At 47.9% G+C, this 16,508-nt stretch overlaps 1 protein-coding gene across 5 annotated transcripts in view; it reads right to left on the reverse strand.

Annotated features, from left to right (window-relative positions):
* Chinmo (Chronologically inappropriate morphogenesis) overlaps positions 1-16,508 on the reverse strand; it is a 53,994-nt gene that overhangs the window by 24,828 nt on the left and 12,658 nt on the right. For 4 of the 5 annotated variants that reach the window (XM_077399540.1, XM_077399537.1, XM_077399542.1 and 1 more), the window contains exons 2-3: positions 14,037-14,264; positions 351-571 (exon numbers count right to left, since the gene is read on the reverse strand). In XM_077399540.1, the coding sequence (XP_077255666.1) occupies positions 351-571; positions 14,037-14,157 (342 nt within the window). In that variant the 5' untranslated portion in view covers positions 14,158-14,264. Of the gene's footprint in view, positions 1-350; positions 572-14,036; positions 14,265-14,685; positions 14,812-16,508 lie in introns of those variants that run through there. The other variant, XM_077399541.1, reaches the window with a different exon arrangement.

Raw genomic sequence — 16,508 nt, forward strand, 5'->3', positions numbered from 1 at the left:
AAGTGCGCGTAAGTATTATGGATTATGTTAATGAACATCCGCGTAACTGTCGTCAGCGGTACTTTTGCTCCGTGTATACTAATCAAACAAAATTGCGCCTTTTTTTGCAGTAAATATTTGAAAATATTGAATCAAAGCACGCGATACAGAGCTCAATGGGCGACAACGCATTTTCGAGGAGAGCTTGACAAATGATTTGACTCCTCTCGTAGCTTCCACGACACAAATTGACACGTAGAGACTTTAGCCAGGCGCGTTTCAGAGCCGTGTCGGGCGCCGCGCCACGTGTACAATTATTCGGGGAACATTATTTAAGGTCATTATTTACGGAAAAAGAGACGGGCACGTACTTGAAGGCATTCAGCTGCCTTGAGGAAGGAGCTGAGGGATTCCTGGGACACATGTACCTCTCCACGGTACATGAATTCGAGGAGGGACGCCATATTGTGGGCACTCGTCCCATCGAGAATAACGATCAATCCCGCGGGAGAAGGCGGCATTCCTTCGAAGAGCTCCTGAAAGTGCTTGCTGCATGCTGCGAGGATTAACCTGTGCGCCTTGAACGTAACTCCTAAAACACAAATAGGATGCATCGTCTTCAAAATATAATCGATATAAGCGAATTACAGACACGTACTGTACGACCAAATCTTCAAAATATAATCGATATAAGCGAATTACAGACACGTACTGTACGACCAAACAAAGTTGTTATCATAAGAAAACGTTCGACGAGTCAGAAACAATCAGTGTCCATTTTCTCTCTCTCTAAGCTCTATTAGTATCGCAAAATTAGCATGCCGAGAAATTTTCGGTGCACGCACAAGACGCTCTCGGGCCTTTTCTTTCTCACGACTTACAATGTAAACGGGCATCATCGCGCAGCGGACGAGCGCGGGAATTTCAGCGCGCAAAGGAAGCTGGTGACCGACGAACCCTTTTTTTTCAACCGGGGGGCCCACCATTTCCCTCTCTACGACATAAAGGAACCGAAGCCTAGCACGACTGACGTCGATGCCCTTTCTCGCAGCCCGTTGCGTATGTAGGTCATCTTCGGACACGATCTTCCGTAATTCGTAATTCACGCAAGTATAATATAACGCGCGTTCGCCAACGCGCGGGCGTGTAATGTGACACGGGCGACCGTTGCATGTAAAGCGAGGTAGTATCCAGGAACGACTGCGCGTAAGAATAAGGAAGGGAAAAAAAACCGTGGCCGTAACCGACCGTTGAAGCCTCCGCGATGTAGCTAAACATCCCAGAAAAAATTTCTTTAAAAGAAACCCTCTTTGCATTAATGCGTTTATGTAGCTTGATCTGAAACATCGATATGATTTATTCAAATCCCTTTGAGGCTGATTTAATTTTAGACAAAAATTAGCTGCATACATGAATGTATACATATTTTCGGTTATCGGTAGCTATTCGCGTCCGCGTTACCTCTTTCCGCGCCTCATTATTTCCGTGACGATTCCGTGCGAATCAGGTGAAACGGGACATTTCGTGAAAGAGCTTCGTTGCGTTTAGACGGATGTGGGAAGAAGCCTCATCGGCGGCGCTTCTCCTATAGGCACTATATAGGAATAAGGAAATCAAGTGCGAGAGGAGAAAGGAAGAAGGTGACGAGGGCACGACCAGGTGGTTCAAAGCACCTGTCTTTCCGAGTAGCTCTCCCGGTACACAAAGTGTATCCAACTCTTTGAGCCTCCTCTCAGCGCGGGATCATATTTCCGTGTGCTCCCCGTTGAGCGCAATTTCAAACCTCTTATCCGACGAATATTGGATTTACCGCGTATCCGACGGTGCAGAGTAGCAGAGCTTAGATTCAACGACTCTGTGCGATGACTCGCGTTCACCCGCGGTGCTCGTCGGAATACGTATGTCGCTTCGTCAACTTGTCTCGCGTATAATAATGACAGTGTCTCTTTGCCTACAAATATCTTATTTCGAGTGACAATTCTCTGCACACGGAAAAAGAAGAAGTGTCAAATCAAAACTTATATACTCAAATTAATTATTCATTGTTTTGTATGTACACAACAATTTATATAATCTTATAAGAATTTCAAGCAAGTTTTCTCCACTTAACGCATTATAATCTTATTTCTAGATTTCGATGTTGAAACTAAAGATATTTTCAAATCAAGAATATTCTTTTTTTTTCTGTGCACTATCGCATTATTTTAGTCGCTGCAATGTATATTAATTAATAATCTTGCTGCTTATAAGTTGCCTAATATAAGATAGGCGCGTTACAGATATTTGGGCCAGATATATAGCTTATTATTCGCTATGCAAGGGCCAACGGCCGAATTGCCTGTACCTGTGTGTGGGCGTTTCGCGATTGTTCGGCTTACTTCATCGCCTATGTCGACATTCATAGGTGGAATCCGGATATACGGGCACGATATGCCGTACGCGTAACGAGAGCGAGAGAAATAAACGCGAAAGAGATTCTCCCACTTCGCCGGATTAAGAATAACAAATTTTTAGTTTCGCGAGAATTCAGAAATTCGTCGACAGTTATATACCGCGGAGAGATCTGTGCACGATTCCCTGCGGGGCCCGTACATCCGCAAAGTACGTTCCGAGACGCGTGGAACGGCCGGACGGCAGCGCAGTTCGCCGGCACACTTGTGGAAATAATGAAATATGCAGAACTCATCGGCGTATGTTAGTCCCGGGACTATTAATAAATTCTGTAATGCGTCGCGTCGCGTCGCGTCGCGCGATAGCAGGCCCACGAGAGATGCTTCTCACGCCGCACATGCGTTGTTGTTCCCGTTATCGGGCCGCATGCAGAAATACACGCGCGACATATCGCAAAGAATTTCGGCGCGAGCCGTTGCGTAACGTCGCGCACGCGAAGATCGAAGCTTGGAGGACGTGTTTACGACACGGCCGCAACGCCGTCATCGACTCGTCGAGCGAGCGAGAGCACGGCTGTTACTGAATGAGCGAGTAGAGATAACGCGCACGAACACTCTCGGATCGGTCGCGCGTATCTATTTAGATATTTTTCATAGTCGGGGACTATATTTGGGAAGTGAACAACAACGCCGTCATAGCGAAGGCTACCGATAATAAGCGATAGTTTGCCTTGACCGCGCGGCGCCATGCGCCACAACGGTGCAAAAGAAGAGTCTGAAGAGTTGCCATTTATAATGTTTCTTATGCAATACGTAAGGCATTTCTATAAAAACAATGGAATGCCTAATGGTTATTCGTATTTAAGTGTTATTAGATCTTATTGGATATATATATATATATATATATATATATATATATGTACGTTTTATCTATAATAAAACCATTATTGCCTATGTTACCATCCGCACTATTTATACACTGCTTACGTTAATCGAGATTGCAAATATTGCCATTTCGACGGGATTACGTGAGGGTTTAATAATGAGGATTGCCGGCGGCGTGACTACCGGCTCACGAAACTTGCAAATAAAACGTGCGTAGTTACGTAACAGTGCAATGCACTCTTCGCGGGCAATCTATTCATATTCCAAGGCCAGCCGGTAGAGCTCTTTGGGAGTTAGGGTTTTCGGCGAAGCCTCTTACGACGGTCATCGTTCTCCTACTACGCAATAATAATTCGGAGCCTCGTGTACGTGCACCGTGACCGCATGCGTGTAATACATAACGTGAGTGAAGCCCGGCAATTACGGCTTGACTCAATGTCAATCGCGATGTCAGCGACCGATAATGTCTGAAAAGTTACCGCGATATTTATCAAAAGACAGCTTCAGAAAAATGAACTTAATACTATAGGGGAGGGAGGGATCAAATTCCTCCTCCCTCTCCCTAGGACTAACTCGGCATAACAAATATAATAAATGTGAAGCGTCGTCTACAATGGCGGCAGGAGTATACGGTAAGACGTAACGAGTAAGTTATTGACTAATGGGATTTTTACAATTCAAGAATAATCGACTGTGGTTGGTCAATATAGCTTACTGCTTACGTCTTACTGCATACTCCTGCCATGCTGCCATTGTAGACGACGCTTAACGTCATAGAAGAGATTTCTAATCTTGGATAAAATGGGGATCTTTCGGCATCGATTGACTTTTCGTATCAAAAAAAGAAAATATTACGAGTCCTCTCGATCGCACGATCGGGTCGAAAAATCACAAAGCGCAAAGTTCCGTCTCCCCGATTGCCGCGGGATATCGATAGCGCGGTGCGCTCGCGGGATCCTTTCGCGAGTAGATAAGAGCGGTCGTCGATTTGATTAGAGCAGAGACAAAAACTCTAATATGGAGGAAGGCGGCCAAGGGAAGGGAACGACGGTCAATGCCCCGTCAAAGTCGACAATGCAGAGTGTGCTAGCGGCTAGCGAGCGAATATATGTTTTGCCGTTTCGGCTCGGCTCGGCTCGGCTCAGCTCGTTTCAGCTTCGCCCGTACGAAAAATTGACAGGCCAATCGTGGTTGAAGCTTTCTCTAGGCCCGGCCAATGGCCGCGTGAGACCAAGGCCGTCTTCTTCGCACATAGCCCAAGTTCGGTGCACACAGCACGGCGAAAAGCGGTGCCGAGAGAAAAAAAAAAGATATGGGGGACTGTGAGGGATCCGCGAGGGGGAGAGAAGGAACCGCGCGCACCACACACGCATCGCGGCGAACGGGCAAGAAACGACACGTGGAGAGACGACCGTGAATCTCGAGGTTGCCCCCGCGATAAATCGGCGAGTACGCGTGTTGTGTACGTGTGTATATGTATGGCGTGTGACATATACGCGCGTCCCGAGCGTAGGAAGAGCGCTGGGGACGCGGAAAATAGACGCCCGCCGGCTTTGTCCGTGAATGTTAAATCACGCGCGGCTCCTCTCCCAGCAGTCCCAGCTTTGGACACTGCGCCGTGCGCGCGCAATCTTTGTTCTACGAAAATTCATGCGAGAGAGGATCCGATTTCGTGAGAAATCGTCACCGGAAGAAAGGCGCATGAGAACGCATCCTAATTCAGTACATCAAGAATTCTTTCAAAGAATATACCATTCAATTAACTCAAAAGATAATGAAACACATTCTTTTCTCAATTAAGGTATTATCTTCTGAAGTAATCGTCTTCCGAATGTAAAATGTAACTATATTGGATAATTATATGTTCGCCTTCTTTGCTCTTGTACCGCGGAAGATGATACTTGGCGAGGAGCGCATCGTGCGGAACACACGAATGGTGAATAATACTATACACATATACGCACACGAGCGTCGAGTACAAAGCGCTTCTAATTCCGGTCATTCGTCTAATTCACGGTCATGAGCATTCGCTCGCGCATCGCGCGCACATCCGTCGCCCGAGCGTGTAAATGCACGTAGCACGTTACCGCGCGCGTTGCGTAATATTCGCCGATGTCGTTGACCCATTTTCGATGAACGATTTCGAGTTCGATCCGGGGGATTTATCAGCGCGCGTGCCCGCAAACTTCTTACGCACGACTCGCGTAATGTATGCATATTCGTTTCTCACGTCGCCCGATGTTATTACAACCGTCGCGAGAGCGTTATCGCGCGCGGAGCATCGATTCCTTTCGATTCCGCGCCTCTCTCGGCGTCGCGCCGCCTCGGCCCTCTTCCGCGAAAATTAACGCAGACCCGCAAGCCTCTAATAAGTCTAATAATCTGATAAGCCGCCACGATGCTATCGTGAAGTTGTCGCGATTTCGTAACTCTGCGCTCGTCTTGTAATACTAACGAACAACTAGGCCTTGACGTCGCACCTCCATGCGTCTAACGTTGTTGACTTTTCCCTGCGGATTGGCTCGAATGCGATTAAAGTGTGACGTCGTGACGAAATACAGGCACGAAATTGAGAGAGAGAGAGAGAGAGAGAGAGAGAGAGAGAGAGCACGGTGACACGCGAATTGCATCATAATGGTCTAACGATTAGAACGACCGAGTTGTTTTAAAACCGGGGACACTTAAAAAACCGGTTTTAAGCTGCTAACGCTTCGCGAAGCGATCCGAGTGATACATGGCATTTTTTTTTCGCGATAGCAGAATACCGAATGAGATAAGATTTCGGCCGCGTGCCTCTCTTTCTCGCAACGATCTCTCGCGTTTTGGCACGTTTTCGTCTCTTCATAGCGTAACAAAGCCCGCGATGAATCGCCGCGCAGTTCCACCGTTCTACCGAGTTCCGCGTTTAACGGCCGGATTACATGTTTGTAATAGAAATAGCAACGGAGAAGGCCACGTAGTTCGGCCGAGAGGATCACCGACCACCCGGCTAGAAGGCCAGCTACTTAGAAGAGGATACGTATATCAAGTGAATGCCCGATCGGTAGTCATTAACCTGGGATCTATATATATGTATACATATTTTCTTGCTCGTACAGCGTAATTTCAACTGCGTCTTTTTATTTTAATTTTTTCTAACATCGAGTCGTTTCCGATAAACGTCAATTAGTGTCCATCGATGTTGAGCACTTATATAACTGGTTCTCCTCCGTTAAATCGCGTGTCTTCTTTCAATCGGTCGTTCACTTGGTGCATTCACCCACAGTGAGCCGCGAGAGGGACGAGGTTTCGCGTAACGGCGCAGGAACGCGAGGACGAGGACGAGGGGAGGATGACCCTAGGCGGCCGAAGTCAATGGCCGGTATCCTGTTGCATCAGAGCACGCGCTAGCCAGCTAACCTTGACTCCAGGAAGTGTACTTTTGCCACGAGCGCGGATGGAGTTTTGCGAGCGGCGCGGCGTAGTGACGCTCGTGCGCGTTCGTTCACTCCGTACACAGCTCCAACTTCTCTTCCTTCTTCGCTTCGGGTTATCCCCCTCGGAGGGGGGCCTTCGGTCACACATCGAGACTCTCGAATTACTATTACTATACGCTCCGTACCACCGGCTTCGCCTTGCATTCCGCCGACGCGCGATGACGCGTACGCCGGAATAACATCGGCGCGCGATAGAAGTGCCTCGGATCGGCTCGCCCGAGATAGCGAGATAGCTCCGAGGTCCCCGCGCGAGATAGAGCGATATTAACGAGCTCGATTATTCCGAAATGAACCGCGAGTTAACCCCGAGACTTTGACGGGGTATCGCGGCTCCACTCTTCATCTTATTTCAGCACGCGAAATTGTTCTTATCTTTATATAATTGTGTCTTAAAATACTTATATAGACGTTACGGGAACGGACGTCTATATAAGACTGGAACACCTTCGAAACATCGTTGCGGTATATCGAGGGTAGCGGCATACCTCGTGAAAAATTTGAATTGCACACACGGCACGTGATTCACTTTCGAGAGAATGATAAAATCTCTCGGTAACATTTTCGCCCGACGCGTTTCCTATCGCCCAGTATATCAGCACTGCGCATTGTGCTTTACCTAGGTTACTGACGCATTCAATGTCATGTCTCATTCATGCGGAAGCATAGAAAACCAGAAGAGCGAGAAACACAATTGGTATGTCAAATTTAGTGCTGGACCGTGAGTTGTTGCTACTAGAAATAAATACAGACTTTTACGATCTCGCGTTATTTATACCACTTGGATTTCTCGTAGGAATCTTTATAGTTTGTTATATATATACGAGTATTGCGTAATATCAGAAACTTTTATGTTGCACCTGATCCCAGGTGCCCCATTCCATGCATTCTTCCATTATCTATCCGCTTTACAGTTTTCGCTCTGCTTATCGACATGCACTGTAATTTCGCTTCCGACGTTTGTCACAAGCTTCAAAACCAAATCGATGTAATTGGGATTTTTCTCGGCAGCCATATCCGTCATGCGACCGCAGACAGTATCCGCAGGCGGATGCAATATTAAGTATCTCGCGATATCGTGCCGGATGCATGGCTTGCACGAATGTAAGTCGGGCTCGGGCCATCCGGCTGTTATCGATTCACGAAATGCTTAATCCCATGTATAATGCACGCAGGTGCGAACACCGGACACGCACCAATGCGTGTCGCCTTCACGCGGTTTCTGTTCGGGTTGCAACATTCAACCGTGCCGTGAAGAGCAAGTACGGCCTAATTCCCCCCGACCTGTTTGACTCGCCCAGATAACGCGTTACTCGAAAAAAAAATGAGAGCACTACCTTATCGCGCTGCACTAGGTCTACTGACCCAGAAAACTACACGTATTCACAACACGAATGGATGTCTAAAAAAATGAGTGTATGAAACAATTTTAAAACTTCCACATTTCGCATTTTATTTAAATTTTTTACTTTATAGTCAAAAGAATATAATCGCATAAATTTCAACAAATTTTAATATTAAAGATGTGAATAAATCTTTTTAAAATATTTTATAGATTTATATAAATGCTATAAATGTGCTACAAATTTTAATTTTTCTTCCAATACTGAATTATTCGATTGTGTTGATAAATAATCACATAATTAAAAGAGTAATAATTCATTGCTGCAAAGTAATGACAAATTCTAGCAAATCATAACGCGCAAAAATGGTAAACAGTTTCATGGGGAAGCCTCGAAAACTCTCTCGCGGAAACTCTTTGATCTAATATTGTTACCTAGGCAACGTTAGATAAGTGTGATATTTGAAGTAAAACCGTGACACGTGCGGGGATCGTAATATTTTACAGAGCAGTGTGGCTTCTCGCACTTAGGACGATAAATACGAGGACATCCGCGTTCAAATACGACCGAAAGAACGAACAGTACATATATGTGTGCCGTTTCTAATGTTCCACGTGTCACTTTGCAGCACGCCACGGATGTACCGTAACGACGAGCGAGCGATGCGCGGCACGCATGGACGAGCGAACGCAGCGCTCGTGCGTGAGTTATGCGCCGGAATTCTAATTCAAAACCGACGACAAATCACGCCGTCGCGTCGTTTGCATATGTACGCGGGTCGTTCGTATGGGCTATGGCCGCCATGATCTTTCCGACAGGGATTCCAAACGGTTAAGCTACTTGCGAAACAGCACGCGTGCCTTTGCCTAACGCCAAAGTCACCACGCGCACACACACACACACACACACACACACGCGCGCGCGCGCGTGTTCCAGCGCATGTGTGATAGACGTATACATTATATGGAGACAGATATATGGCTCCTTGGCCCTAAATTCAACGTGCTGCTTGCTAAAGTTCGTTAGATATCGCGGCGAGTCATGGACACCCATGCACGGGCGAGAACGCACGCACGCACGCACGCACTCACGCACTTACGCACACGGCACCACGTGCCGATCCGCGCGGCCGAATAGTGCCCAGGGCCAATTGGCGCCTATCGACGCTCTCGATCGATATCCCGCGTTTCGGGGGAAACGAACGCGATTACCTTGGAGTAGCTTTCCTGCCACGGTAATGTCCATCTCGGATCGATGGAACGTGGGTATATAATCGCTCGGTGACGTCGATTTATGAGAAATAACACGCTAATGAGCATGTATAGGCGATTGCCCTCCTCTTTCCGATACACCGGTGTGTACTACTTCCGACTTTTGCGTTTCCTGCTCTTATTGTTAGCGCCAATTTAGGGTGCCGCGTACGTGCTAATACCTCGACAAACAATACGCCGCGCGCGAGGCGCACTCGCGCCCGAATGTTTTGACGAAATTCTTGTCGTGATGTGAAGCTATCGCAGGAGAACGCTTCCGCTAATGTAATGTTTAATTTGCTATTTTTTTTTGCTTTAATTTACTCTATATACGATTTTCCTACAACACGATCAAACTTGAGACTGATACAATCTTTAAAAACACGGCTCTTTGCAATATTTCAAACACACGCGTGGAAAAAATAGAATTGTATGCGTATGTGTGTGTGTGAGAGCATTTATCTATTTATATAAGATTATTTCTGATAAAAAAAGATATGTCGTGTGTTAGTTGCAAATCGATATCACAAAACAATTTAACGTGCCGTCCTTGCGGAAAAGAGATCCAACCGATCGATCGATGGCTCGCAGAGATTACCTTCTATCTCTCGCATCTCTGGGGGATATCGCTTCTTTCGTGAATTCCGAGCGTACGCGCGATCTCAATCACGATCGAGAACCGCGGTGGTTTCCAAGGAGAAACGCCGAGCTCGCACGCACGCGGCTATAGTCAACATTTTTACCGGCACGGTGCGTTACAGCCCGTGTCACCGTCTTGTGTGCATCGAGACGAGCACGAAAAGAGGGGAGGGGGGGGAGAGAGAGAGAGAGAGAGAGAGAGAGAGAGAGAGAGAGAGAGAGAGAGAGAGAGAGAGAGAGAGAGAGAGAGAGAGAGAGAGAGGACGGTTAGATCTAACTGTAACCAAGACCTACTTTTCGGGCTTCCTACGAGAAACATACACGCACTTGCGGGGTGCGCACACTGGCGCGCGTGCGCGCGCGCGCCCACAAAGCCCTCGGCAATTGCCCAACATTGCTTCTTCGTGACGCTACGATTTGACGCACCGCTCCTTTCCCTATGTCCCCCGACTGACTCTCGTCCTTGAACCCTTCCCACTCGCCGAGCTTCCTTTCAAATTTCCACCCTTTGGCCTTTTGAGAGAGAAACTTACAGTTTCGTATCTTACGTGTTTCAGCAACGTGCGTTTCTCAAAGTAGTATCGAACACGGAGATCCAAATGTTAATTTTTTTTATCGCGTATGAGAAATAACATATTACTTCGATTTACTCTACAATATGAAGGAAGGTATTTGAAGATCGAAGGGACTCCTCACATCGATTTTCGCTCCTTTCCCCGGTTCCGCCTCGTTCTCGCTCTCTCCAAACGCACAGTCGCGGTTTTTCGTAAGTCGGGACACGCACGCGGCTCGCAACGCAAGGTGAAAGCGTTAGACGAGGATTGTATATAACGGGTCGTCTCCGGGCGGCAACAGCATGCCGGTTGCATACGCGGTGGAATTAATATCGACGCCGAACGTCATCAGGGGAGTCTCGGAAGTGCGACCCTCGAAAGTGGAGGGCGATCCCCGGCGGGTTATCGCGAATCGATATCCATGAACTTTAGCTTCGTTCGATTTCAACAGACTTTGATCGTTCATTCGCCTGTCATCTGAGAAAAATAGTCCAGCGAGAAAGAGAAAGAGAGAATGCGAGAGAGGAGGGGAGAGAAGGGGAGGGCACAGCGGATACATTTTTTTAATTATCTCAATTTCTTGTCAATGCGAATCGCCTGACATAACCAGATTTTTGACGAACGCTTGTTTTACAATACAAGACAAATTGCAACAACAACAGATAGGAAAATTACAGAGGTAGGCTTGCTACTTGACTGGCCTCGCTATAAGTTCGTTCATTTACGGCCTAACTGCAAGAGATAGTACTATCGCTCTTATGCGGTATACTTATCCGGTTTGTATGTCGGATAGATATCAGAGACCAGTACGTGATAAATTAGTTTACTCGACGCAGTGTTTAGCCCGTCCGATGTTTTGCCGATTATGATTGCACGTGCTCCATTAAGGCCGTTTATCCTTATCAATTAAGAGGAATGAATAATAGCGTGTAAATAAGTGACGGTTATAAAAGTGATAGACCGAATTTCTCTTAATATAAAATCTTGTGCTTTTATACTCAAGTCCAGGAAATGTAATAACAATAACAAGAGAAAGACGCGACACGTGTTCTGAAAACATATACTGATAAAGAATATCACTTACATTTCAATGTTATTAAATCTCTTCAAATCCGAACAACGCGGTCGTCGCAACTGCATCTGGAAGTTCGGACCGTAACCGGAATATCGAGAAGCTGACGATGCCACTCCATCGATCGCTAAATAACTACGAAGACCGTGACGAGGAAAAAAAAAAGACTCGCGCGGCAAGTGGTGTGCCAACTGGTCAATTAACTTGACCAATTCTATGGTCCTCGTATGCGATGAAGATTAGTCGATCGATCGGAACGCTCTCGACTTGACGCGCGCCGCGCTCTTTAGAGGAACACTGAGGAATCTTTAAATATACACACGGCGTTATCGCACCCGCGCGCATATGTATACGTCCTGCATTAGTCGGTCGCGTCGAAAAGCGGGGCGTAAGGAACGTTTGCCGAAAGTTGCACATTCTTGTTTATTCAGCGCGAACGATAAAGAGGCGAATATATCTCTGATGGCTTTCACGTACTGGCATATAGCGCCGTTATCGCGCGCGCACTTCCACTGATAAGTCCTTCCGAATTTTATTGACGTCGCCGCGACCCTTCGATTCGCCCCGTGTTCGCCGTAAACCGCGTATCTGCGCCGCGTGTATATACGCTTATTACACAAAACATAAATTACCATAATACGTGTTTACATCACTTCGAGATGACGAAAAGTTCCTCGACACTGATCGATTTCTACGATCTGTTTACACTTTTAAAAGCATCGATTACGCATTCTCGTTTATCGCATTCCAAGCAACGCGAGACCTCGTTACGCGAAAGATTTCGACACTAATTGCTTTTCGAAAACATCGATCGAGCGAGAGAATCCGCGCGATCGCGACCCTGAAACGAGCGCGTTGCATCGCTGCTCGGTGCGAACTGCGGTTTCGCGCGAACGGGCCGCAAGAGCGCCCGTTGCATTCGCTGCGTCGGTGGGGAAGGCGCACACGGAAATTCGCGCCGTTTGCACGTACATGTGCATGTGCATGTGTGCGTGTGCGTTGCACTCGGACGCCAACGTTGTGCAACGACGACCGAGAGACTCGCGCCGACTGACTCTGCGCGCCGCCGCGCCGATTGGGTGGCCAACGAGGGTAGGGGGCCGGGTCCAACCGTTTATCCCCTGCACTTCCTATATGCAGTCGCGAACTTGTACCACTTGCCGACGAAGTGGTAGCGTGCGAATGCAACGCGCCCGTTATAGCCGGCCCTTTCGCGCAAGGAGTCGCGACTCGCGTTTGGTCGGACGCGATTTTATAAAGCGCAAAATGAAGAAAGCGAAATTCCTCATCGGTTTTCTATTACGCTATGCTAATTCTTCAAACGATCATCCTGTTATTACGCCAGTCAAATAATATTTACGCGATTTCCCTTTTTTTTTCGTGAATATATTTTTCAGCAAATTGTCGCGTAAATCACGCAAGGAATCACATCTCTTCTATTAAATTTCATATCTGGCAAAAGGTGAACCGTTTATTATATTTTTGACGATCATCTACTATGTCGAACCTTATATAAAGGACATTCTGTAAATTTATAGAACTTCTCACGGCTTCTCATTAAAATTCCGCTAGCTTAGAAAGAGAAAAGGATATCTTATTCATTCAATCATCGTTACGGCGCGGCGGCGGTCCGTTAGAAAACGAGTTAGAAATGGCTTTATAGTCCGTCTCTTTTGGCTTAGGTATGTAAAAGAAGTCAATATGCGATATTGACGCAAGAACTCGTCGTCGCGTTTGATCACCATTTGTGTAACACGTACGTGACATTTACATTGGGAAATAATTGAATATCGAATTAATTTATATCACTATGTTAAATTGATGAGCGTCGATTACATGGCCGGTGCTGCATTAATTGCAACGCGCGTCAGCACGTCCGATCGCGCGCGGTCACGAGAGAGCCCGTGTGTTCTATCGAGCGATAACGGTGAAAGAACCTTCAGGTGCTCCCCGGGCATTTGAAAGTGATGTCGAAAAAGTGAAAGCTCGAAATTGTCTTTTATATGCTCGCGCGAGAAAACACGAAACTTTCTCGTCGCTTAAATCCGACTTAAATGTATCGATAAGTGCAACGCGTGTGACGTCAGAATTATTACGAAGCGAATGCAATTCGACGAAGGAGTCGCGCTTCTTTTTGCGCGTTGTCAAGCGACCTTCTGCCTGCATAAGTGAGACCGAGGAGTCAAGGTCTTGGGAATAGCCGGCCGAATTCTTCAGTCTAACTTTTACTCTTATTATCGCGTTGCATCTAATAAATTCTTCGAAATATTCAACGATTGTTTTACATCTAATAATTCCTCGGAATATTCCATGATTCGACCCGCGTAGAATGTTTTTCTATTATTGAATCGTGTCGAAGAATTATTTCGCTGGGAAACTCATTCGTCGAAAAGGATACGCGTATAGATCGTAAGGAGAAAGGATAAGGTTTTCACATGTGACGGAACTTACCCTCGCAGAACAGGGTGACATCGGTGAGACTCTCGCTTTTGAATAAATTCGAGAACGTCGTTGCTAGATTGCTGCCGAAACTGTTCCACTTGAGGCAGAACTGCTGCTGATGAGAGTCCATGATGCCACCCTTAGGCTCAACTCCGTGATCCTCACCACTCCTCTCGCAGCCACCTTCCAATGGATATTTACCTTCTTGATCGCGCTCGTGCCCAATTGCTCGTCCAGCTACGCAGAAAGCAGTTTGGGTTATCCATAGATCTCTCTTTCTCTCTCTCTCTCTCTCTCTCTCTCTCTCTCTCTCTCTCGCCGAAATATAGTTAAAAATTTCGAAAAAAATATAAATCGATTAAAAGTTTGATAAAATTGCTAATATGTTTCAAAAGTTGAAACACATGGAGGAGGCATTTTGTATCGAGAAATTCATATTTTCGCATAAATTTTCTCGACACATTATTCGCTATTGTATATGCAACTGCCGAGTTAATGTATGCTATATCGAAATAAAATCTCGTTCCGTGAATGAACGCGCGCGATCCATGAAAGAATTATAACAGATCGCGGCGTATCGTGACGGCCAACGTCACCAGCTGCGAATGTTGGATGTTGATAACTTGGAGATACCAGATACCTCACAATCGCGACATACCTCTTACGATTCACTGGTGCTCCGTACGTAATATGTTTACGTGACAGAGAAACTATCGGACAAGGTCCAGCGGCCGCGGTTTCGCACGCGCGGTTTCGTCGTAAACGCGGTGAGAACGCCGCGGGGCACGGACAATATTCCAGTTCGCCGGAGACGCGGAGTTCGCCTATCACGGCAGTCACGAAGCGCGATCGCACGATGCCGGCCGCGCCATGTCAAAATTCCACCGCATTTCCGTGACGCCCGCGATAAAGAACGCCAAGCGCGCGAAGAGGAGAGACCTTACCGATGGCAGGGGCGTGTCAACGCGCACGGGCGCGGAACAGCCGCTCCGACTTCATTCACGGATCTCGGCGGCAACGACGTAACGGCGACAACAACGACAACCGGCGACGCTACTCCGAAATGCACTTTGGTCCCTGTTTCGCGTCCCGGATGGACACGGCCGCCGTATGCGTATGCGTATACGCCGGAACAGAGGACAAAAGGAAAGTTACGAAGTTCGGCACCGCACGCACGTGTGCTCCGTGCGGCGCATAATCCGGGCCGTGTATCCACTGTGCGTTGTATCACCAAGAGGGTGCGTAAATCGCGCGCGAAAAGCCGAATCCTCGAGTATCCTAACTGTGCGCGGTTTCCGGGACCAATGACGCACCGGTTGCGCGGGCACTGAATAGACGACTGACTATACGCACTTGCTGGCCGAAATCGAGTCACCGGCTTGCATCGCGCATCAGCACATGAACGAATCGCGCGTGACTGTCGTCGCGGTGCGGCCGGGCCCGGGTACGCGCGGTCGCCGTGCGGGAGGGTCCACCGCCGCGCGGGAGCCGAAAAATCGCGGGCGCGAGCGAGAGGGAACGAGGAGGCGGCAACGCGGTACCGCGAGACGACAGGGGGACGGGAACGGACGTTCAAGAGGGAGCCAGGAAGAGTGAGAGAGAGAGAGAGAGAGAGAGAGAAAGAGAGAGAGAGGGACGAGGGAGAGCGCAACACTGAGGGACCGCCGCCGCTGCTGGTATATCGCCGAGAAGAGTGTGAATATGGGTCATCGGTGGCGATGCAAATGCGGTTACGCGAAACGAAGCGTGTGGGAAGGGGGGATTTTCGGTGCTCTAGTCGGGCACCCGGCAAAACACGGAACCACCGGGGGAAAGGGGGCCACCGGGTGGGTGGCCACGGGCGGGGAATTGACGATTCGGCGGCTTTCTCGGAGGGGTAGGGATCGCTGGAACGGCCAAGCGGTTGCTTAAGGCTAGAAGTTTCGACTCTCGCGGTGCTCCCCTCCTATTTTTTTTCTCACTCTTTCTCTTTCTGCGCTGAAGAACTTTTTTACTCTTTCGCTCTCTCGCACGCGCGCGCGCGCGCGCGCGCTGCGACGTTCTATCTTGTTCGTCTCATTTTCGAACATTATCCTCTCCTTCCCCGGACCCTAACGCTTCTAAGGTATCACGCGTCCCCACCGCGTTCTCCGTCCAATGTATAACCAGGGCCGCATCGCGGGAGTAGAACGTCACATACGGCAATCGTGCGGTAGAAAAAGAATCTTCGAGCGTGACAACCTTGGGTAAGCGCTTGTGCGCGCAGATGTCCGAAGGCAATTTGCATACTCCGAGTGAAATTTGACGTGTTCATCTCGGCCATCTCGAAATTCATTACTTTCTTATCTACGTAATCGAGAACGCTAAGCCCGGTATAGTCATATAGCGTGCCCGAATTCGAATCCAAAATCAGCGGAGCAGCGCGATCGATGCCCATCGCTAAGAACCACCAGCGGCACGAAAAGCGCGAAGGCGCGAGGGGAAATTTAGGCGTTGGAGGCG

The sequence above is a fragment of the Temnothorax americanus genome, unplaced genomic scaffold, assembly GCF_048541705.1.
Source record: "Temnothorax americanus isolate GAGA-0224 unplaced genomic scaffold, ASM4854170v1 Scaffold13, whole genome shotgun sequence".
In the NCBI taxonomy this organism is placed as follows: domain Eukaryota; kingdom Metazoa; phylum Arthropoda; class Insecta; order Hymenoptera; family Formicidae; genus Temnothorax; species Temnothorax americanus.